This window comes from Dipodomys merriami, unplaced genomic scaffold, assembly GCF_024711535.1.
Source record: "Dipodomys merriami isolate MVZ:Mamm:240054 unplaced genomic scaffold, mDipMer1.0.p SCAF_1, whole genome shotgun sequence".
In the NCBI taxonomy this organism is placed as follows: Eukaryota; Metazoa; Chordata; class Mammalia; order Rodentia; family Heteromyidae; genus Dipodomys; species Dipodomys merriami.
In genome coordinates this window covers 117,222,147-117,247,205 of record NW_027202270.1, presented here as the reverse complement: position 1 = coordinate 117,247,205, position 25,059 = coordinate 117,222,147, and the positions used below count along the sequence as shown (strand labels likewise).

At 37.5% G+C, this 25,059-nt stretch overlaps 1 protein-coding gene across 2 annotated transcripts in view; it reads right to left on the bottom strand.

Moving 5' to 3' along the window:
- Galc (galactosylceramidase) overlaps positions 1 to 19,070 on the bottom strand; it is a 39,573-nt gene extending 20,503 nt beyond the window's left edge. The window contains exons 1-8 of one of the 2 annotated variants that reach the window (XM_070028414.1): positions 18,876 to 19,070; positions 14,442 to 14,510; positions 14,139 to 14,202; positions 11,860 to 11,973; positions 9,417 to 9,556; positions 7,954 to 7,992; positions 4,984 to 5,114; positions 1,843 to 1,998 (exon numbers count right to left, since the gene is read on the bottom strand). In XM_070028414.1, the coding sequence (XP_069884515.1) occupies positions 1,843 to 1,998; positions 4,984 to 5,114; positions 7,954 to 7,992; positions 9,417 to 9,556; positions 11,860 to 11,973; positions 14,139 to 14,202; positions 14,442 to 14,510; positions 18,876 to 19,070 (908 nt within the window). Of the gene's footprint in view, positions 1 to 1,842; positions 1,999 to 4,983; positions 5,115 to 7,953; positions 7,993 to 9,416; positions 9,557 to 11,859; positions 11,974 to 14,138; positions 14,203 to 14,441; positions 14,511 to 18,214; positions 18,403 to 18,875 lie in introns of those variants that run through there. The other variant, XM_070028415.1, reaches the window with a different exon arrangement.
- Positions 19,071 to 25,059: the final 5,989 nt, after the last annotated feature.

The window sequence follows — 25,059 nt, the reverse complement described above, 5'->3', positions numbered from 1 at the left end:
TGTACAAATTCACAGCCAACAATAACACATTCCTGACTAGTGCCAAATGTAAATGAAAGCTGTCTATACCTGCTTTCCTTTCAACAGTCAGCCTTCAATAATGTCCCCATCTTATGACATAATTTTTTATGAACTTGCTATTGCAAAGTTTTACAATGGAGAACTCTGAAGTGTCAGACTGTCTGGGTTCAGACGCTGACTCTAACATTTAACCTCTCTGGATCTCAGTACTCTCATCTATAAAATAAGGATAGTATGTGTACTTAAATTACAAGTTGGTTGGGAATATTAAACATATTAAAGCATATAAAAAAGAATCAAGATCAAAGTCTGAGCTTTACTACTGATATAGCATTTTGTTTCAGCTAGCTGGTGTGCTTTATAGCTTATTCTTTCAATTGATTAGTCCGAAAAGTCCACAGAAAATACTGAACCCTAAAATTGTGACTCAGAAAAGCCAAACACAGAAGAGAAGTTCTTATACCAGTCTGAGTTTCTCACACCTAAATAGTAGTAGTAGTAATATTAATGATAATAATAATAGTTTACTTATAGAATTTTATTTTTCTGATCAAGCTGGAACCTATCACAAAATGTCAGACTGCCATACTTAGGCAATAAAATCTTTCTAATTATTTCAAAACAAAGTAGAAATAATACTCTTGACTTTGAAAATTCTATCAGTGAACATTACATGATTTTGCTCAGAGTTTTCGTAAGTCCTGGTATCTTCTCTGATTAGAGATAGATCAATCAGATAAACTTTCTGGAAGGCATTTTGTAAAAGATGTACAAAAGCCTTCAAACTCTATTACCTCTCACCTATATATATCATATCTAAGGATACACCCTAAGAAAATATTTACAGGTTTGCACAAATATATTTATATGTGGCTAATCATTTCAATTTGTATGAAGCTATGGATTAAAATAACTTGCATTTTTCTAGGAAGAGAAAAATATTCAATGAGACATAATACATTCTCAACACTGGTGTTTCCCAAACTTGTGCAGAATCAAAATCTCCTGGACTAGACAAACAATATCCCAAGATCCCTCCTTGTAGACCCGGATTCAGTGAGGCCTCACAGCAACCTAGCAATCAATGTAACTAGGATCCCAGGTGCTTCTTCAGACAAGGCAAGTTTGGGTTCACATCAATAATCCTAGCTATTCAGGAGATGGAGATCAGGAGGGTTACAATTTGAAGTCAGCCCAGGGAAAAAGTTTTTGAGACTTCATTTTCACCAACAAAATCCATGTATGGTAGTACAAGCCTACTAGTCCAGCTACACAGAAAGCATATACAGGAAGACCTTAGTACAGCCCAGACCGGCATACTATGTCAGACACTACTCAAAAATTAACAAAAGCAAGAAAGGTAGGGTGGGACTCAAGTAGTAGTGTATGTACCTGGAAAGCATAAGACCTAAGTTCAAACCCCAGTACTGACAAAGTATTTTTTAAATATCAATATGCATAGAAATTATAGTGTAGTCATGTAAAAATATCCTTACGTTTGGGAAACACAGACAGAACTATGTAGGTATACAGTGGCAAAGCACATAAAGCAATTTATAATTTTTATACAAATTAACATTTTTTATAAATTTTACTACCCATTAACTATGCCTCAACAAACTAACTTTTCTTAATATAAGCTATACGCATATATAGGAAAATGAGTTCAGGTTAGATGTAAATTAGGTGTAAATGAAGCCAATAAAGCAAATGATGATTTAAGATCATCAAATAGAGACCATAAGAATACAAGAGTAGCATTTTCTACTTGTTTTCAGAATTTTTTATAATAAAATTCTTAAAAGGTTCTTAATAACTTACGAAGTCATATAGCCATTAATATAATTCTGATTTAATATTCGAGCCCAACAGCCTGCGCCCACATCACTATTTAATGTACTAAAATCTTCAGAAGACCAAAGTTTCTTCCCAGTCAACTGTGCATTGTGTACTGAAAGGGTTCCAGGATAATGAGCCCTAGGAAAGAAAGTATAACCGTAAGTAAATAATGGTCAGGATAAAACAGTTTCATGAATATGTGTTAACTGAATTAAGATATAAGTGTTCTCCAGTTTTCTACTTTAAAACAACTGAGCAGTTTCCAAATAGATGAAAGACAGAATGCCAGCATTTGCTGCCTACTTTCAGTAACCATGACATGACAACAAAGAAAACAAAAAGGGATAGCATTACAGCCACACACTGAATCTAGGAGTAGATTCAGTCACACAGATCATTAATGGACAAGAAGATTCTTGAAGTCATAAGTGGATAAAACCATATTGACTAATGGAAGAAGAGGCCAGAGCCTAGAACACTGTATGTAGGAAGACAGCAAGATCGAATTAGGATTTGGACATCCCAGGGGGAGCTAGAGAGCTAGGAACAGGAATAGGGAATAAGCAAAGAAGATGCCAAAAATAAGACACAAACACCTATTATATGAAGAAACACTTTTTTCCATATTTCTACCACTAGTAGACATAAATTTGGCATTAACTTCCATGCAAAATAATAATAATAATAATAATATAATAAAAGCAAAAAGAAAACAAAACAACAAAAAATACAAATGGGAAAACACAGTTACTATCTCAAAGCATTAATGGTTCTCAACCTGAATGATCTGACCCTGAAAAGGATATTTGGCAAAATCCAGAGACATTTTTCCTAATGTCCTATTCTAGAGAAGGGAAGTTTGATAACTGTATGTAGTAATCAGAGGAAAAATGTTGCTATACATTCTACAATGCACAGGAACAGACCATTGAAACAAAGATTTATAGGGGGAAAATAGAGTATAGCAGTTGAGCACCGGTTGAATACAGTGGTAAAGCACCAACCTTGAGTGAAAAGCCAAGGGATAGGGGGCCCAGATCCTGAGTTCAACACCTAGTACAAACACTCACACAGACACATATACACACATACACACACATACAAAAATAAATCCTAGAAAGTATACACTATCATGCTACCAGTGATGAACATGTTTAGATTCTGAGTCAATTCTGAGTAAATTCTAACTATATCTTCACAGTTTTCTACATTGTCCTACTCTGCTGTAATAAGCATGTATTACTTTAGTAACTTGAAAAATACTCTACACTATAGTTATAGGAGGTATATCCCTCAATTCAAAAAATGATGAAACTTAACTATGTTCAAAATCAGAGCAAGTAATTTAGCAAAGAAAGGTAGAATCAGTAGTTGGATGCCAGAAAAAGCTTCAGATATTGCCAAATGTCGCCTGGAAGACAAAATTACCTCTAGCTGAGAACAACTCATTATAAAGCAACAAATATAGCTACAACTTCATATAACTCAATCTCTGGAATCAAAAAATAAGTCTTCCTAAAAGCAAAAGATAAAAAAGGAAAAATCTTTATTCTTAAGCTTGAATAGAGAAATCTTTATTCTTTATTCTTAAGCAAGAATAAAGAAAGCAAACCTCACAGTAAAAGATTTTGCACTGCTAAAGGTATAAATCACTCAGTAGGCAAGACATTATTGCAACATGAAGAACACAAATATCAGTTATACCAAAAAATATCATGTGTTTAGTTAACTCATCAAAATATCAAGATTTTCAGAACAGGTGTAAAGAACAACAATACAAAAATTACAAATTAGGAAGAAAACAAAAAACATAACAGCATTCTACAACACTCAAACAAAATTAGCTTGAAAGGCAAAAAACAGAAACATACAAGTAAAGGAAGCAGGAATTTCTTCATTATACCATGTCGTCAAGAAAATGTAATGAGACAAGAGAATGGTATTTTCTATTGATAACAGTTACAAATCATAGTACCAATTAACAAAGTGGTAACTATCATACAGCCAAGACTTCCTATGACTGAAACAAAAATCCACTAAGAGGAGGAAACAAACATCCTTGGTAACTCCAGATAGCTAAAGCAGACAATATCACTTAGATATTATTTGTGGTGGGGGAGAAAAAAGTCGTTATATTTACAGGGACATGGAAAATTTTTAAAGAAGAAATAACATTTCTTTGAAATGTTATTTGAAAATAACATTTATTTGAAAATAATGTGAGGAAGAAGTAAAAAGAAATGAATAGGCAGTTAGGAAAAGAGTTGGCCATGGCTTCTCTGTTTTTGATGCCAAGTGATTGGAACTTAAGATATTTGTTATACTAGCCTGCTTGCTTTTGTGTACATTCAAAATTCTTAAGCTGGGGGTATAACTTAGTACTAGAGGACTTGCCTACCATGTACATGGTCATAGGTTTGATCCCTAGCACTAAAAACAAGGGAGAGGAAAGGAAGGAGAGAGAGAGGGCATGGAAAAGGGAACGAGAAAGGAAAAAAGGAAAAGGGAAAGGAGAAGAATAGCATTACCAACAACAACAAAAAACTACATTTTTTAAAAAGACATCAAGCAGAGTCACAGTCTTCATAACAGATTAGCAAATCCACAAATATATATTCTATTTTTTAAATGCTATGAACTATCTCATGATAGGTAAAATACAAATTTACTTTTAAAAAATACTGTGGTACCTTAATAAGATGAGAGAAAACAGGGCTATAAAGTAGAAATGGAATAAAGAATGGGATCAGAGCTACATTACTAAGGATTTATGATAAAAGTTAGTCAGCACACATGCCAAACCATTTACAAATATAAGGCCTCCCAGCTGCAGGAAACCTAAGGAACTAACTTTACAACACTGCTTTCATAATTCCTAAAATTAAATACTACCACTTACTCAAAATAAGGGCCTCATTTTATGACTCCAAATATCAACATTTTTTTAAGTGTATGTTGTAGAAAGATTTCCTCAAATACCTAAATCTCAAAGAGAATAAGATAAAGTATGGGCTGTCACATTTCCCTTAAGTAAACAATTACCTACCCAGAATATAATCAAATAGGAGGGAGGAAAATCACAGTCACACCTAGAGCAATCAACCAGTGGAAAACAGGCCTTACCCTATTACATCAATCACCTTCAAGAGTTCAGGGTCAAACAGCATAGAAGAAGAAATAGGCTCCCAAAGATTATCACTTGCTATGATTTTCACTTGCTGGAAACCCTGGTAGTTCAGCATCCTTCTTAATACCTTTTGAGAGATAAGATCAAAGGAAGGGTTTGTAGCTATTGAATTATAACAAAAAATAGCTAACGAAGTAGCTTCAAAAGCTCAGCACTCAGGATGACAGTTTCAATATTGTTTCTCAACTGTTCATAGGGAAAAGAAGTTTTAGAGAGATTTCCCTTCTGACTTTAAAAGTATGTTGAACCATAGAAATTGGAGTATAGAAAGGGAGCAACATAAGTAAAAATAATCAAATGGTAGGAAGTAAGCCCAGATGTAATTACTATTATTTTGGTATGCTTCCTTCTAGGAATTTCCTATGCAGACTTAACAATAAAATTGGGCTCCTAGTCACACAATTTGGTAAAATATTTTAGCCTATCATTCTATTTAAGTATTTTTCAAGGTCTTAAAGTGCTTAATAATTTATATAACAACAGAACATCATAATCCTTAATATTTTAGACTACACCAGTATAAATAAGAAATATTCCATTCTTACTATATCAAGACTTTCATGGTTAAAAAAGATAGGAAAATAAAATCTATCTATAGTACCATTTATCTACAAAAATTAAAAGAAGCTTAACAGGAAATAAATCAACAAAGAGTACTGAGCCCTTCATCGGCACTGAATACTATTCTTGAGTCCCACAAGAACTATAAAAGAAGCATAAAACAGGGTCTGGTGCAAACACACATCTGAACACCAAAACAGTTAGGCACCAGGGTGATTTATGCCTATAATCCTTGCTTCTTGGAGGCCTCAGCCTCCACAACCTGAGGATTGTGGTTTGGAGCCAGCCAAATAATCTAATCCTTGAGGCTCTCATCACCAATTAACCCAACAAAAGAACTAGAACTAGAAGTCAGACTCAAGTAGTAGATCCCCCTGACTGTGCAAAAAGAACTTGTAATGGAGATCATAATGCATGTATCTCCTTATAGAGAGATAGGGATTCCCCATCTACTGTAACTCAGAGTAACTCTGAGCATGAGTTTGTATTTACTCTAAGGAACTGCTTGATAGTCAATTGTTTTCAGGATACCCTTGGACTCAAATGAGCTTGTTGAAGATAAATTTGGCTTGTCACTCTTATTCTCACATTTTCTAAATATGTAACAATATATCAGTTTTTAGAAACTATTGTAAAATACACCACAGATTTAATTAGATATTTTGTTATTTGTTGTTATTTGGAAATTTCCGTCATTCAGAAAAAATCAAATGTAAAAAGAGAGCTTGTAAAATTATTTTTGATTATTTTTATTAATTTGATCAATAATGTTGAGCATCTGCTACTGTGCACTAGCATTTTCAAACACTGAATTTAAAGCAAAGTGACTTGTTTGTATCCATTCAGCAAGAAGAGCTGAAAAAGAATAACTTGGTCAAGTTGTGCACTTGGAACCATAACTATTTCTAGATTTTTCTAGCTCTCCTAGATAATCACCATTAAGATCCTGTACTCTATACACAATATATTAGAACATTTCAAAATGTACAAGTTATAAGTTTTAATTTATAAGTAAGAGTCCATTCAAAATTGTTACACTGCTTTATATCTATCCGTCTAAAACTAGTATTTGCTTTTTCATGTTAAGTATACTTCACCCTGAGCTACAATCCCTCAACCCCATTAAGCTAGTGAATTTTAAAATAGGGAAACTCAATCAAACTCTTAAGATACAGAAATATCAGAGGATTACATGTGCTTTAATTTTAAGATTTTACTGCAATTTTATTTTTTAATTTAATTTTATTGTCAAAGTGATATATAGAGGGGTTACCGTAAACATATGTAAGGTAACGAGTACATTTCTTGTCAAACATTGTTAACTCTCCCTCATTTTCCTCCCACTTTCCCTCCCCCCGCCAACTTCCCTTCACAAAGTTGTAAAATTCATTTCCAACATAGTGTCTTGTGAGTATCACTGCTGTATTGGTTCACCATTTGTCCTCTGTCTCACCATTTTGTTGTTGCACTTCCCTTTCCCAAATCAGATAAATGTGTGTACAAGACACAGGGTACCAAAATCAAATACAGTGACAACAGGGGATAAACCAAAGGGAAGAAAGAAAAAAAAGAAATAGCTTCACACAGCACATTAAAATCAACAACAACAACAAAGAAAAAACTCTTGTTTCTATATCTTGGAGTTCATTTCAATAAGCATCATTTTATATGGTCATATGTATATAGCTCCCCAGGTAAAATAGCCATTATCAAGAAATCAACACCAGATGCTGGTAGGGATGTGACCAAAAGGGAATGCTACTACATTGTTGGTGAGAGTGTAAACTTGTTCGGGAAAGCAGTATGGAGATTCCTCAAAAGACTAAACATAGAGTTCCCCTACGACCCAGCAATCCCACTCCTGGGCATTTACCCAAGTGACCACAAACAAGGCCATAATAAAGCCACCAGCACAACCATGTTCACTGCAGTATTATTTACAATAGCTAAGATAGGGAACCAACCCAGATGCCCTCAGTAGATGAATGGATCAAAAAAATGCAATATATATACACAATGGAATTCTATGCTTTCATTAGAAAAAATGGCATCACTCCATTTGTAAGGAAATGGAAAGACTTGGGAAAAAAATCATATTAAGTGAAGTAAGCCAGACCCAAAGAAACATAGGCTCCATGGTTTCTCTCATTTGTAATAATTAGTATATGTCTAGAATAATCCTAGCAGAGGATTACAGTTTAATATCAAAACTACCAAAATAATAATTGTTCTATGAAAAAGTGTAGTGTTTCTACTATTAATTTCTTATTATTTCTATGTATGGAAACATAAAGAATTATTCACAAGTAACAAAATAATATGTAAAATAATGAAGTTGTACAAACCTTGATATAATTGACATCAAATGACCTTTCATTCCAAATCTGTAAAACAAATAGTCAGAAAATTCAGAGTTAAGATATTTGTCTTCTCGTTCCACTTCTTATTGTATCTAATAAGCCATTTTCCCACCTTACAGGATATGTTTTCATAGAATTTACAGATACAAATCAGACAGCACTTATCTTTCTAAATTATTATTCTTTAAAAATCCTTAAAATATTTTGTGGATGTTTTCTAAATACAGGGATTTCCAACAATGAAATATACATTCATCCAAGAAAGGATGGTAGTTTTTTTTGTACTAGGACTATGTTGAGCACTGGAGAACTAATCGATATAAGGATTGCTATACCAATTCCAACCTGACCTCTAAAGGTATACTTAAAAGCTGAATCTTAGTAAGGATACTGTACAGAACAATTTTGAAGGACACAGAATCTCAAAGATGTGGTAGAATATGCAAAGAAAACTCTTCATAAAAAAGGAAGAATAAAAGGAAACGTATCAAATCTCTTAAGAGCATGGGGCTTTAGACTTAAAAGGGAACTTAGAGCTCTAACTATAGCTTTTGTAGTCAAAGACAATCAGCAACAGAGATGAGCCTTGAGTCCAAGTGCTACAGTAAGTTTCATATCAAAGTCCTTCTCTACAGCAAGTGATCTTCTAGAGTTTGAGATATGACTCACCCATTATTTACAAGTAACATTTTTTAAATATCTAACATCATAAAAAACTATTGTAATGCAATCCTACATTCAGTCTCACTATGAATTAAAGATGTTATGACATTTAAGAGAATTCTCAGCGTAATTTTCAATTATATTCTGAAAAAGGAGAACAAAATCAAATGCGTTCACATTGCTGACTTCCTACAGCACTATTCTTCCTCCTGTCCTAAATCTTCTTGTGATAGTTGAGTACATCTGTTCCAATGTCTATCTCTCTCACTAAGCTCAAGGGCTTATTTTGTTATTCCCAGAATATTATAGTTATACTCGTGCAACACCAGTAGGAACTCATCAGTATGTGCTTGCTGATAATCTAAGTCATGACTGCATGAAAAACTTCAAGGTCAATTTTGGCAGAAATCTACTATGTGTGAGACTCTATAGGTACAATGCAGTCTAAAACATACTTCAGCCTGCCAATAGAGCAGCTCTGGAAAGACACAATATTATGTTTAAATATTTAAACATAATATTGGCATTTAAAAAAATTAAAAACTAGTTCAGAAGATATATTCTCTATACAGTTTGTCTTTTTAAGGTGGGAAAGAAGTTGGATGGGTAGAGAATAATCAAAGGTCATATGTGGTTAATTTGTGTTATTAGCAGACACTAGTGAAACTAATTAGCCACATGACACAAAACAGTCAACCAACAAAGTACCATAGAATCAAATTACTTTTAAAAATTATTTTAAATAAAAGTCTAAAAACAAATTGTATCTTAAATACATTACTTACTCCAATATAATCAATGTCTAAATTATGGTAATGCTTGGCACCCACAATCCAGCTCACGATATAGTAGGCAGTCAGCTGAATATTTTTGTAAGGCCAGTTAAAGCCTTTGCCCAGCCATCCAGGGAATGACCATGGCAACCCTGTACACAGAGGAAAAGAGGTGAGTGAGAAATGTTGGCACTTCAGAAACAAACCAACCAAAAAACACTCAATGAGGCCAGAGACCAAACATACACATCCTTAAAATCCCTCTCTGTTATGGGCACTGATCCCCAGAGTCAAATTCCAAACATCCCTTCACGAAGATGAAATAAAAATAAATCATGCTCTCAAAGACATTTACTAATAGAAAAATAGTACATTTTTCGCTTAACATTTCTACTGCCTGTAGAGATGTTGAATATTGAATTCCTGTTCTCAGAGGACAGCCCTACCTCTATGATGTAATTTCAAATGATGCAATTTCTCATTCACACGTACATCTTATAATTTCAGGCTACTTAAAATATTAATAGGTTGAGCAATCAAATTTGGCAAACCTAACTATACCAATATAAATGCTAATGACTCAACAGGAAAATATATATCAAATTATATAAATCAAATAAATCCATATTCTTCAAATAACTGATTAAGTTTAAAAATAGCCATAGTAGAAAGGCACTAATTATTATTTCAAATCCTAAATAATTTATAATATATTACTTATATTAATATATATTATTTATAATATAGTAAAAGGAGCTCAACAGGTAAGTTCTTGAGGTATTAAATATATTTTCAATCTAGTTCACTACTGAAAAAAATCCAAACAACGAAATCCTTATTTTTCTAAATAACTAACTACACTACATTAAAACGTGTGTGACCTTAGCTGAGTACCAGAGGACAGTACTCCTAGCTATTTGGGAGGCTGAGGATGGGAGGACTGAAATGCAATTCCAACACAGGCACCAAAGCTCAGAAGACCTCTTCTCACCCATAGCTGAGTACTAAACGTCCTAAAGCTGGATTTCCACAGAGAGGAGCTGGATTCAGGGGTGCATGCCTGTGATTCCAGCTACAACAGGAAGCTGAAACTAGGAAGGTCATGACTCAGGCATGTGTCTAGGTAAGAAGTAAGGTCCTATCCTAAAAATAACTAGTGAATAACAGAGCTGAAAACCAGCCTAGCAAGTAAGACGCCCTGAATTTAAATGCCAGGAGCCCCAAATTTAAAAAAATAAATTAATGGAACATTTGAAAACAATGAAATGGTAAATACCACCTTAATGCTCAGCTACTGAATGTTTTTGTTAGACATGCTTGACTTTCTATACTGAAATGCGGTTTGGCCTTGAAAACAGCTCTATCCAGTGATGCTTTTATTGTTCAAAACATTTCTGTAACTTCTCACAAAAGCCCATTTGAAAGAACAAACTCACTCATTGTTTTGTTTTTTGTTCGTTTTACAAAGTGTTATTTTCCTTTGATTTTTGAGAAAATTATTTTTAAATAACTTGAAGTTAAATATTTAAGAGATGATTACTTAAGCTGAATGTTCATAAACCTGTTTCAAAATAGCAAAATTTCAAACAATGAAACCATCCTACTACTCTGGATGTTTGAAATACTTTACAGGCTCTGTAAGTAATGCTCTATAATTAACCAAGAAATGAATCCAATCTTACTTGAGCAATTATCCAAAGAAATTGCATCCAATATACATAGGAATTGAGAACAGTATTGCTCAACCCATGGGTATTGCTCAACCCATGGAAGAGTAGGCTTACATCTGTGAGGGTTGAACACATTAACAGGGGAGACAAAAGCGGGATCACTGTCCAAGGCTGGCCTAGGTAAAAAGCATGACATCCTATCTGAAAAGTAACTAAAGAGCTAGAAGTATAGCTGCAGTGGTAGAGCAAGACTAAGTGGTAGCAAGTGATAGCAAATGACAGCAAGTTTGAGGCTCTAAGTTCAAATACAAAAAAATAAATAAAGCAAATACATGATCTCATGTGTATCTCTTCTAAAATTGGAGCCTGCTAGTGCATAATTTAGTATTACAAGTAGTAGTATACTTCTACAAATTAGCGAGATTGTGTTGAGGTGTTGAATTAAGGAACATATCACACATACCAGACAATAATAACAGCAGCAAAGGAATCAGGTTCTAAACCTGATTTTGAACTTTATTACTTGTGACCTTAGATCAGTTACACAATCTCTCTAGCCCTGGCCATGCCTCTATTGTAAAACAAGAAGAGTAACACTTCACTGTGGAGGCATCATAAAGATAAAACATAATATGGCAAGAGCAACAAAAAGTCACTCCAGACACAAATTCCTGTTTTATAGCTGATAGCCCACGGCCTTGAAAACACTATTATTATTTCATTGTCAACAGACTAGATTCACAAAAAGTGAAAGAGACTGAAGAAACATGAGCTTCTCTTCTTACCCATAAGTATAATATCAGGGTTCCTCTTCTTAGCTTCCTTCATTAACCACCATTCATAGCCTCGAAAATAATTCTCATCTAATGTGTAGTGCATGTGAGAGGGCTCAGTTCCATCTGAATGTGGAGGAACAGAGAGAAAGGAAATAGTTTATAATGGTCACACACACACACACACACACACACACACACACACACACACACACACACACACACACACACACACACACACACACACACACACACACACACACACACACACACACACACACACACACACACACACACACAGCAGTGTTCAGGTTCCAATCCTAATACTAGACAAGTAAGAATAATCTTATGCGAATGATATATTATTTCCTTCATTTTCAAAGCACATTAAAGGTCTTAAATAACAGAATTACAACTTTACATTAAAAGTAGCATTAAGAAAACGGAGATCACCTCAAATAACCAAAGGAGATAGAGATAGAGATAGAGATAAAGATAGAGATAAAGATAGAGATAGAGATAGAGATTCAGCTGGACCTTGACCTTTAAAAGACATTCCAAATATGAATCCCTGAACTTCTGAGATCCTATTCTCTGAAATCTTATTCTTATTACACCTTATAACATAAAATCTATAGACTACCTTGATATAATAAATTTCCAGAAAAAAGGAACTAGTACACATGTCAACTACAACAATAACAAAATTCCAAGCTAACATCCATAGTACATGCAACATCATTAAGCTCAGAGACAGATAACTGACATCAAAGTCTTCATATGTTTTCATACTTCACAAACCTCTGTCCTTGGCTTTACCAAAAAACTGATACATTTCTTCTTAAAGGTAAATATCAGAATAGACAAGAACTGCTTTTGCTTAGGGATATCTACTTCTAAATAATTTCAGCAGAAGAAGCTGGCCAGACTTCTTAGAGGAGCTAATGAAAAGTTTCTATTATAGGAGCTTCCTTTAATTCTGATTTACATTTTTTTTTCTTCCAACATAAACACTCAATTCTGGAGGTGAGACCAGTCACTGACCTAACTAACTTCATTTTGTCCCTTTCTGACTCCATTCTGCCTCTTCCCCTTTTTTTGCTTCTGAGTTCTCTCCTCAGTCATGTCTCCTGCGGCTAGTTACCTTGGATTCTAAGAACAAGTATATAATTAATAAACATCAGTAGCAGGAGATTGGCTACTAACAGAAGAGGGTTGGGCTAATAAAGAGGATGAAACAATACCATCAAAATAGATTACTTGCAACTATGAAAATCTTAAAAATAAACATTTTTATGACGAGGGGCCAAAACTTCCCCCAAGGAACAATGAACCCTGCAGAACAGATGGTGGGAGGAACTCAATTCGGCTTCTCATGAGCACTTCTTCACAGCTTTGTAGAATCAATCCTGAGTTAGTGTGAACCCACCCATAGTCTGACCAACTGTTCTCCCAGCTTTGCAAAAAAAGCCTCTAGCTATACAATTACCCTCAACTCTTACTTTGTTCTCCTTTTAATAAAATCTTAAATTCCCTGTCAATCCCTCAAAAACAGTTTCTGCTTCACCTTTCCTGTTCTTCCTAGTATGGCCTCACTCTTTGACATAATATGGCAGGTGACTGAGCCTATTCCATTGGGCCTTTGAAAGCCAAGCCCTTCACCCTAAAAGTCTACTGAATACCAACACAGAAGTAGACAGAAGATACTCTATAGTTAAGGTAGATATAAGGGAATCTGACCTACAAATATTAAGCTATATCTAATTATTAAATTATTTTATTTTCTTCTGGACAAACAGGGACCAATGAACTACTAAGTGGTAACAGGTACTACCCTCAACATGGTGGCCATAAAGACTGAAGATTTATGGTTAAAAAATAATATTGTTAAAGCTGTAACTCTAAAATACAGACAACTTACATTTTTACGATGTACTTTTAAAGTTAACAACACTACATGCTCTATACTAAATTCAAATCATTTTTTAACTTCTCCATAAACATCTCAAATTGTCCCTCTACTCTGTTGTATAAAGTTTCTAGAAAACTATGCAGGTGTTGATTCCTGATTACCCAAACTAAATATGCAACCTGAAGTCTGAATACTTTTGGAAAATTCATAATTTAATAAAATTTTTGAGTAACAAGAGGGAAAGGAAAACATAAGAACCTGCTAAGCAGCAATCAACCTCAAAAGAACTGGTATTATTACAAGGCTGATATCTTATTCCACAGGTTCAGGGTGGATGAAAATGCTGGGGGAAGAACTCTTATTTCCCAAAAGCTCCTACCTGTTGTTTGCCCATCACCGCCTATTTCCACTTTCAGAATATGCAAAGAGGCACCAAAATTTGGCTGTGGAAAGAAGTAACAGTACTGTCACTGTGCTACATCGGATGAAACTTCCAGACAATTATCAGTAACTGCCTTGGGCTTTACAAGTGAGAAAACAAAAGCAAAACTTGCAATGGCAGCCTATTCCAGAAGTTATTTGCCATATTTTTCTCAAATGTAATGCTGATCAATTTTAAAGCTGAAATTCACCATAAACTGTCTACATTATCACATTTGATCAAATAATTATTTTTAATTACCTTAAAGAGATAATCCAATATTTCAGAACGAAAGGGCTCTGGGTAACTTACTAAAAGTCGGGAGGTTGCCTAAAAAAAGAAAAAAATCAAAAGTATAAATAAATAAAATCAAGTCATAAATAGTTGTCTAAAATTTTCATACATACTATCTGGAACATTCATACCTGGCTACCTCTTAGACAAGTACAGTTCATTTCCAAAGTTGCTGGGCAGAATTTGCTTTGCCAGTCCTTGTTTTTCTAGCAGCTAATTGTTCTGGCCTGAGAGTCTTGAACATCATTACTATAAACTTGGCTTGAAACTTAAGACATTCTATGCTAGGATCATTTGTCAATAATAGCTTGGGGCTGAAACAAATTCTACAAGCAGCAATGCTCAAAGGAAACTTGTCCCTTCTTCTCTAGCTATTATTGTTAAGAATGATCCCTACAGCCAGGCAGCATGCACTAAGGAAATCGCAAACAAGATCAGCACCAGGAAGAATGGAAAAACATATACTACAAGCCTTGGGGCAATACCCATTCATACCTAGACTATGACAGATGACAGTTTTACAGAAAGAAATCACAAAACTAGCAAAAATCCGTCCTTTTTGGTGGGCAAGATAAGGGAAATAAGAGGTAGATTTTCAACAGGGAACAGAAGCCTATCCTACACTTGGAAACCAGATAGGGCCCTATGTTCAAACTACTGACTTGCCAGGTGAATGCCAGGAGCCAGGTACTTAATGTTTATGGACTCAACCTTCCATTCTACACTGCCATACCTAGACATGAGTACTGCCCATATCTAGTCTTTCACACTCAGAACTTCTCAAGTCCCTGACACTGAGTCACAGACTCACCTCATGTAGCTCAACACATCCTGCAGTGCTCCTGTAGGAGCACTTCTGCTCCTGCTCCTGCTTTTGCTATCTTACTAAAACAATAAATATCATTGCAGCTGGGAAGCAGTGGCTCACTTCTGTAACATTAGTGACTCAGAAAGTCACGAACTGAGGGTCACTGTTGGAAGCCAGCCACGCAGGAAAGTCTGTGAAACTCCAATTAACCAACAAAATCCAGAAATGGAGCTGTGTGGCTTAAGTTATAGTGTGTTAGCCTTGAACAAAAAAGCACAGGAACAGACTGTAGCCCCTGAGATCATCATAACGAAGAAAAAGAAGTAACATTGGCCTGAGTTCTCCATCTCATCAAATTTCTCATCTCCCTCAGTTAACAATGATCCTAAATAATCATCTCAAATTCATTTTGACTCTTCAACTCCACTGATGTAATTTAGGCGCTCCCCTCTTAGTAGAATAGGGTACTGTCACTGTCTGATACACTTCCCTCAAAACTGTTTATCACATTAATATTCCCAAAGCAATAATAATCATTAAACCCTCTTCTTAAACCTGGTAAGCCTTGAAAACATTTCTTCATTGAAAGATTTCAAAATTACTTTCTCCACCCTTCTCTCTCAACTTTTGTTAACTTCCTCTTCCCTAATCTCCAAAATTACTGGGCCAGAAATTATACTCACTTATATTTACCCTTTGCAAAGCTCTACCAGGTAAGTAGAGAAATTAAGTAACCTGCCAAGTATTTTAAGTAAGCTTCCATAAAGTGGCAGGTGATAAAATGTACACAATAATTTCTGGGCCTGAATTCTTCATTACTATCAAAATGTTTCCCTATGATACTGGCAATTAAATGAGAGCTTTTTATAACACTATATTACATACTGCATTAGGGTCAGAGACTAACAAAAATGTTTTGTTTGGGGAGGAGGGGTGCTAGTCCTGGGCTTGAACTCAAAATCTGGGTGTTGTCCCTAATCTTATTTGGCTCAAGGCTTTTGGCTCCACTACTTGAAGCACCATTCTGCTTCAGGCTTTTTCAGTAGTTCAGTGCAGATCAGAGTCTCAGGGACTTTCTAGCCTGGCTGGCTTTGAACTACAATCACCAGATCTTAGCCTCTTGAGTAACTAGAATCACAGGCATAAGCCATGGACATTCATTTTAACTGGTATGCAAACACAATGCTGCCATCATTCTCATTATTTATTGGTCTCCTGGCTTTCCTACTCTTATTATGATTTTTTATTTTAAGAATCAAGTTGAGCTAAATAAATACAAATTTGACTTATATATCAAATATATCACAGTAAAGATCAGAAAGGTTGAACCTCATTATCTAAGAGATGCTTAAAAGCTGCTTTTTGTTAAGAAACATTAACTCCCACAAATTAACAGAGCAGGACAAACTAGGTACACTAAACTTTTTTTTTTTTAAATTCCATCTCTTTCCTTTTTCTCTTGCAGTAACTTTTTGCTGCCATTTTAAAATCCAAGAAGAAAACTAGCTTTCAGGATCAAAGACTCTGGTAATGTCTATCTGACCAATCCTGGGAGGATGGACCATCAGAGCACTTCTGAGGCCAACTCTGACCACCTCAGAATCCATCTGTGACTTGAAACTATTTGATCTTTGCATACCTCCTCACCCCCTACCTACCACCAATTCTATTCAACCTAAGGCAAATGTCTGCATGGAGACTTACTGACATACTGTCAGTGAACTTCTTGTCATGTAATACATCTCTTGACCCTTCACCACATCTCTTTATTTGAGGTATAGAGGCAAGTGGAGACCCTGACACGTGAAACTCCTGGAGTGTGGGCCTTGGGTCCCAGTTTCAGCTATATGAAAGATTTAACTAGTTCAGAGATAGAATATATATTCATATATTCATATATACTTGCATGTATATGAATGCTAATACTGAAAAACCAATGCATTAGCTCACTGCTTATAACTAGAAATTGAAGCTAGTTTAAAAAAAATCAAGAAAGCACCATCAAATTATTTTCCCCCCAAGAGGTTATCTGTGATCCAGCTGCAGGCTGAATTGCAGCACATAGCCTTCAGGTTTGTTCTGAGTTGACTTGAAAGATGTAAGGTCCCTCTCATTGAACCCAATAAAACCAGCAACTTTTAAGAGTTGAGCCTTAACGTGCTCAATCAAAATTAGCACTACATGTGATATGATGTACAAAACAAAGAAAACCTTGTCCAAGTATTTGACAACATAAATCTCATGGGGCAAAAGAAGTTGCAAATAAAGTAGCAAAACAAAGATAAGGGTAACAAAGATAAGGAGAAAGTAAATACTCCAAGAACAATAAAGGCAAATGTCTGGACTAAGACTTAATGACATACTATCCTTCCATGAACTTCTTGTCATGTAATAAACCTCTTGACCCTTCACCCTCTCTCTTTATTTGAGGTATATGGCAAGTGGAGACCCTGACATGTGAAACTCCTGGAGTGTGGGCCTGGGGTCCCAGTTTCAGTTATATGAAAGAGTTAACTATTTCAGAGATAGCATATATTCACATTTATTAATACACATTTACATATAGATGAATGTTAATACTGAGGAACCAATGATTATTAGTTCACTGCTCATAACTATGAATTAAAGCTATTTAAAAAAAAGTTCCAGAGGCCACACTGGGTAAAATTAAGGAAATATTTACATCCAAAGCTACAATAACCTTCCAATTTCCTTTTCAAATAAGCCATATTTAATCCCAAGTGCCATAACCAAGACCAGGAACACAGGCCAGCTAACTGCCCAGTTACCCTAGTTAACTATTAGAACAGAACCCCCCGCCTCCCACCAGGGATTATGAACGAAGGAGATCCCATAACCTAGAGGCTGGCTAGTAGTGTGGGCTGTGGCTTTGTAGCATGGGATGAGAGGATCCAGACCAAAGCACTGCCACCTGGTTATGTCTCTGTGGATGTAAAATCAGGGAGGGAAAATCTGAGCGTGTCTCTGAGTCTCGAAGAAGCATCTGGAGTCTTCGGGAACAGGACCGACTCCCCGAGTACACACGGGAGGTGGGAGGCGGACACCTGCACTGGCGGGCCCGCGGGGCCTTCCCAGAGGGGCCACACCTGCAGCCGGCAGTTCCCACGACCTCGGCCGTCGGGGCGGCGCCGGCGGCGGGGCCGGGGACGGGAGGGCTCGGGGTACCCCGGCCTCCTTCCTCCGGCCACGCGGGACCCAGCCACCAGCACCCCAGATGGAGCCTGTCCCGCGGAGGGGAGACGCCGCGCCCCTTCCCCGCGTCCCGGCCCCCATGCATTCCCCCCATCCTCTACCTCCCAGCCCCGGGACGCTCGTGTGTTCCGTCCTAACGTCCTCTGGAGCTATCTAGAACCCTCGATGCCGCGGGGCGCGGCGGAACGCGCCCACCGCAAGCCGCGAGGCGCCCGCGAGCAGAGAGGGGAGGGATGGAGCCCCCCGGCCCGCCGCGGGGGCCGACGGGACGGGACGGGGCGGGGCGAGCGGGCTCGGCGGCCCTCCCTCGCGCCGCGTCCCCCGGCCCGCTCCTCCGCAGCCCCGGCGCTCCCCGCGCGCTCGCGCGTCCCGCCGCTCACCCCGCCGCCGCTGATCGCGCCGATGCCATCGAACTCCAGGCCCAGCCCGTCGGAGTCGTCCAGCACGTACGCGCCGCCGGGCGCCAGCAGCGCGCACAGCAGCAGAGGCACCGCGGCGCGGCCCGCCGAACCCGCGGCGGCTGTCATGTCTTGGATTCGGCGTTGCCGGGAAGCCTCCCGTGGGCTCACAGCCATTGTGTGGGTCACATGACTCCAGCGCCTGGGGAGGCGGGTCAGGCCGCCGCCATGATGGAAAAGGGCAGGAGGTGGCTGACGCCCACGCCGCCATTTTGACTACGGGCCCCGTTTAGCCCGAGGATGTATGGGGAGGGGCGGAGCGGGGGGTGGAATCTGGTTTTTCCTTTAGTTGGGTTGCCAGTGATTGGGTTGACGTGGCCTTCACTCGGTTTCTAAGCCACTCCGTTGGTCTTCACCTGATGGAACATGGAACATGATAAATAGCCAAGGTCCCCCTGAGGACGAGAGCCATGCGTGGCCCCACCATGATCTACTCCAGTCTTGGGGTGCACCCACCACGTGCAGAGCAAGGCGAACTTCTCCCCACCACCTACCAGGCAATTATGACTGAGGCGTTTCACCTCTGGAGTTGAGACCGATGCAGTGCATCATAGGCAGTCAAGTTTTAGTCATTCCTCGCTCAGAGTACCCAACCCCACACAGTAAGTGACCGGCTGTACCAGGGCAACATTGACAGCCACCCATTCCGGGGACCCCCCCACCTAGCAAAGGAGCAGAAGGCAGGACACATAAAATAAAGCTTTGAACGTACTTCTCTTTCCACATGTAAGGCCATCAGGAACACACACAAAAAATGGATTATTCTTCTCTTTGTGTTAGTCTATATTTTTTGTTATTTAAAGTATGAATCTGTATAAACTTTTTAGTGTATGTTTCGGGGTTTTATAAGAATTTTTTTTGTTGGTTTTGCTTTGGAGATTTGGGTTGTTTTTGTTTGTTTGTTTGCTTGCTTGCTCTTTTGTTTTTGGTCTATAATCACCCAAACCCAGATCTAATGCAGCTGATTCCCCTTCAGCAAGTCTGCCTCCTTCATGAATAAAGGAGCCAGACCCTCCCTCTTTTACTATCAAGCAGCAAAAGTTTTGACAGTGACTATCTCTATCAGCCAGTTCCTTGAATCTGCATCTTCAACTTGGAAAGGTAACCAATGTACTAGAAGCTGAGATGGAACCCTAACAGAATGGAGAGGAGGCAGCCACACAGAAAACCCATCAGAGGCGACCTCAAGAGCCCAGCACAGCAGAGTCAACAGTATCATCCCAGTCTGAAGGCCCAAGCAGGGTGACCTAGCTGTCTTTTGATCCTGACTCTAACCAATTCAATAATCCTGGTTCCAATGCTTGATGCTGCTTCGTCAGTCCTGTGTCATCTCCTGAATGCTCACCAAGTCATTCATTTTCTGTCCAGGGTAACCACAGATAGTTTCTGTTGCCTACAGCAAAGAACCTTGAGACATTCACACCTACATAGTTCTAACCACTCATTTGCTAATGAGATCATAGCAAAGAATTTTCAGCCTCTGTGTGTGCATTCTCCCCACTTTAAAACCTATCAGTAATTGTTACAGCATGGATTTACTTGAAGGATGTAACTGCAAAAAAAGTTTGCTATCCTCCTCTATTGTACTTGTGAGATGTTCATTCCCCTTTGGATTCTCCATACCCATTTTTAAAAAGAATTTTAGGAGTCCACCTAGCTTCCAAGGTCCTAGGCATAAAGAAACTGACAGTTTAAGACAATTTTGTGTGTGGGTCTGGTGTGAGTGGTGCTGGAGACAGAACCCAGAGTCTACACTTGCTAAGCTAGCAATCTACCAGTGAGCTACAATCTCAGCCCTGAAGATCTTTTTTTAAATACCTAGTACAATCCTGTACAACAGAAATATAATGCAAAATGCATAACCAATTTAAATTTTCTAGTAACTACATAAAAGTAGGAAACATGTAGTTAACTTTTATGTATATTTTATTTAACCACAAATATCTAAAACGTCATTTTACTGTATTCAACATAAACATTCATTTTGTGCTCTTCATATTTCTTGAGTGTATTTTGTGCATATGAAATAGCTGAATTTGGATTAACTGTTTTCAGTATGCAAAGATCACATGATTTCAGTGACAGATAAGTGTCTCTGTAGTTTGCTATAGCTGTATGACAACATACCACAGACTGAATGGCATTTCTCAACGAAAGCTAGAAGTCCAAGAAGAGAGTGTAAGTTTGGTGTCTCCTGAAGTCTCTCTCCTTAGTTTATAGATGTGCAGATAACTTTCTTCTGTGCAGATAACTGATGTCTCTTTGTATGTCCAATTTTCTTCTTTCTTAAGTTAATCTTTAATTGACAAATATTGGGTCATGCATGACCCAATAGCATATATACATTATGGAATGGCTAAATTGGAATACTTAACATAGGAATTGTTCCCACTATTTTTGTAGTAAGAACACTTAAAAGTCTACTCTCAGTGATTTTCAAGAATACAATAACTTTTAGCCATCACCCTGCTATACAATAGTTCTCTTGAACTTAATTCTCCCATGTAACAACGTTTGTATCTTTTGATCTTATCTCCCCAAAACATCTTTACACCCAATTGCTGATAACCACAAATCTTAATTTCTACTTTTGTGTGTTCAACTATTTTAGATTCTTCATATAACTGCAGCATTTGTCTTTCTGTGCCTTGTTTTTGATGTCCACCAGATCTGTCTATGTTATCACAGAGGGAAAAGTTCCCTGATTTCTTTTTTTTTTTTTGGGGGGGGGTCCGGACATGGGGCCTGAACTCTGGGCCTGGGCATTGTCCCTTGCCTCGTCAGCTCAAGGCTAGTGCTCTACCACTTGAGCCACAGTGCCACTTCCGGCTTTTTTTCTTTTTGCTTATGTGGTGCTGGGGAATTGAACCCAGGGCCTCAGGCATGCAAGGCAAGTGCTCTACCACTGGACTACCTTTCCAGCCCCCCTGATTTCTTAAATCCAAATAGCATTCATTTTATATATATATACCACGTTCTATTTATTTATTCATCCAATGATATACTAATAGCTCTGGATATTGCAGCAATGAGCGTGGTGGTGCAAATATCTCTTTAACAAATTGTTAGAAATAGCATGGGATGTTGGAGTGTCACACAGGAATAAGGACAGCTGGAAATGAGCTTGACAGAGTAAAATTTACCTCTGCAGAAGGGTGCACTATCAACTAAAAATCTGTCAAGCCAACACACAGAACAGGGAGGGAACGTTTTTATCCCTAACCCAACAGACCCTGCCCCTCTGCTCTTATTGGCTGAGCTCGGGTTCACAATCTGCAAAATAAAAGATGTGTCTTAATTAATAGGATGCAATTAAAATTCTAGGAGCTTCTAACAAGATGTCTTAATTAAAGTACTCAGGAAAAGGATGTAACTAAAATGTAATTAAGAAGAGCCAATCCACCTAGCCAAAGCGGAGCCTGTCAGAAAAACAGTTTTCTCAAGATTAACAAAAAGAAGCACACTACTTTGGCAGAAAAGAGCTTTTCTCACAAAGCTGATTCCACTTCATTTGGATACATTCCCAGTAGAAGTGCTGCTGTATCATATGGCAGTTCCATTGTCAATTTGTTTTGAGAATTCTTTGTAGTTTTTCTTATGGCTGTATCAATTTATATCTTCCTTCTCTTTGATAATAGCCATTCCATCAGACATGAAATCATACCTCAAAAAATTGCAATTCTAATTTGCATGTCCCTGGTGACATGTGATGTTGAAATATGTATATGTATGTATAGATGTGTGTATATATATATATATGTGTGTGTGTGTGTGTGTGTGTGTGTGTATAGATAGATGTTAGTCTCTTAGATATATGGTTATTTTCTCTCATTCTATAAGTTGTCTCTTTATTCTGTTGATAACTTCCTTGGATAAGCATATGCTTTTTTTTTTGGTCAGTCATGGCGCTTGAACTCTGGGCCTGGGTGCTGTCCTTGAGCTCAAGGCTAGCGCTCTACCCCTTGAGCCACAGTGCCACTTCCAGTTTTCTAGGGCTTTATTCAAGATAAGAATTTCACAGACTTTCCTGCCCAGGCTGGCTTTGAACTGCAATCCTCATATCTCATCCTCTTGAGTAGCTAGGATTATAGGCATGAACCACCGGCACCCAGCCACACATATGCTTTTTAGCTTTTTAGTTAAGCTGATCCCATCTGCCTTGTTTCATTTCTCCTGTCTGTGCATCTTTAAGATCATGGTCAAAAACATATTGTCCGTTCTGTTGTCAGCAAATTTTTCCTCCAAGTCTTCTAGTAGTTATATAAATTCAAGTATTTCATTTAAGTTTCACTTCATTTTAGATTTATCTTTATAAGGTATGAGAAAAAGGTTTAATTTTTATGCATGTAAATACCTAGATTCAAGACATTGTCCTTGTCATTGTATGCCCATGGTACATTTGTCAAAAATCAACTGATAGGAAATGCAGCAACTTATTTCTGGGCACTCCAATCTGCTATACTGGTCTCTGTGTGTTTCTATAAAGTTAGTTTCAAGTCATTTTGATTATTACAAATTTACAGTCGATTTTGAAGTAAGATAGTGTGATTCTTCAGGCTTTGTTCTCTTTGCTCAAGATTGCCTTTGCTGTTTAGAGTCTTTTGTGGTCCCATACACATTTTAGGATTTTTTTTTAAATGTCTGTGAAAAAAATGTTATCAGGATTTTGAGTGGCATTACATCTGTAGATAGTTTGGGGTGATTTGGACATTTTCACAAAGAAATAATATTTCAACCCACCAATAGGATATTTTTCATTTATTTATGCCTTCAATAGTGTCATTAATGTTTCATCATTTTCCATGTTCAGTTCTTTTATCATTTGTTTTTACTTTATTCCTACATTTAGTTTATTTAGAATGTATTTGCTGCTATTGTAAATGGAATTATTCACTTAACCTTTTTGCAGATAGTTTATTGTTAGTACATAGATGCTCTATGGTTTTTTGTTGTTGTTTTTATGTTCTATTACTTTACTAAACTTATTTACTGGTTCTAACAGGTTTGTGGAGAATTTTTTAGAGTTTCTTATATGGATGGCCATGTTATCTGCCAAAAGGGACAATTTAAGTCATCAATTCCAGTTGGATGCCTTTTATGTGTTTTTCTCTTGCCTCGTTGCTCTGGTCAGCACTGCACTACTATGTTGAATAGAACTGACAATAGTAGGCATTTTTATTTTATTGAGAAATTTTCAAATTTTTACCACTTACAGTGCTGCTGCGGTAGGCTTATTATATATGGCCTTTGTCATATTAAAGAACATTCATTCTACACCTAATTAATTGAAAGTTTTATCACAAAAGAATGTGAATCTATCATATAAGTTCCTACATCTCTTGGGGCAATAGAATGTGGCAGATTACATTCATAGATTTCTGTCTATCAAACTACATTTGTATTTCCAGAATAAATCTCACATGATCACAGTAAATGATCCTTTTAATTTCTTCTTGAATTTTATTTCTTCTTGAATTTTATTTACTGCATTTTGTTGAGGATTTTCTTTCTTTATTCTTTGTTTGTTTGTTTTTTGGTGGGTCATGGGGCTTGAACTCTGGGCCTGGGCACTGTCCCTCAGCTCGTCAGCTCAAGGCTAGCACTCTACCACTTGAGATACAGTGCCACTTCCCGTTTTCTGGTGGTTTATTAGAGATAAGAGTTTCACGGCCATTCCTGCCTGGTGACTTTGAACCGTGATCCTCAGATCTCAGCCTCCTGCGTAGCTAGGATTACAGGCATGAGTCACTGGCACCCAACTTGCCTCAGACTTTTCTATTCCACTCGGTTGCTTCCAATTTTTGCAACTCTAAACTCACATAATGCTCTTTTCCCTTTTCCTAACTTCTGGTCAAGAATGTCCTCTCTTAATACAAAATGATTCATTGAATGTGAGGGCTGGGTACAAAGAAATGAGGCTGAGAAGAATGTAGTATTTCAAAATCTCTCCTATTTAGATGCTTTCACAAGTGAAATTGCGCCAGACAGAGGATGTGACCACACAAAGGACCGTTCATCAGCAGAACGGGACCCCAGCACTGTCTGCCCTGGGGAGAAGTTGGAACCAGGCAGATCCACACTCTTTTTCTCTGTTCCTGTGTGCAGC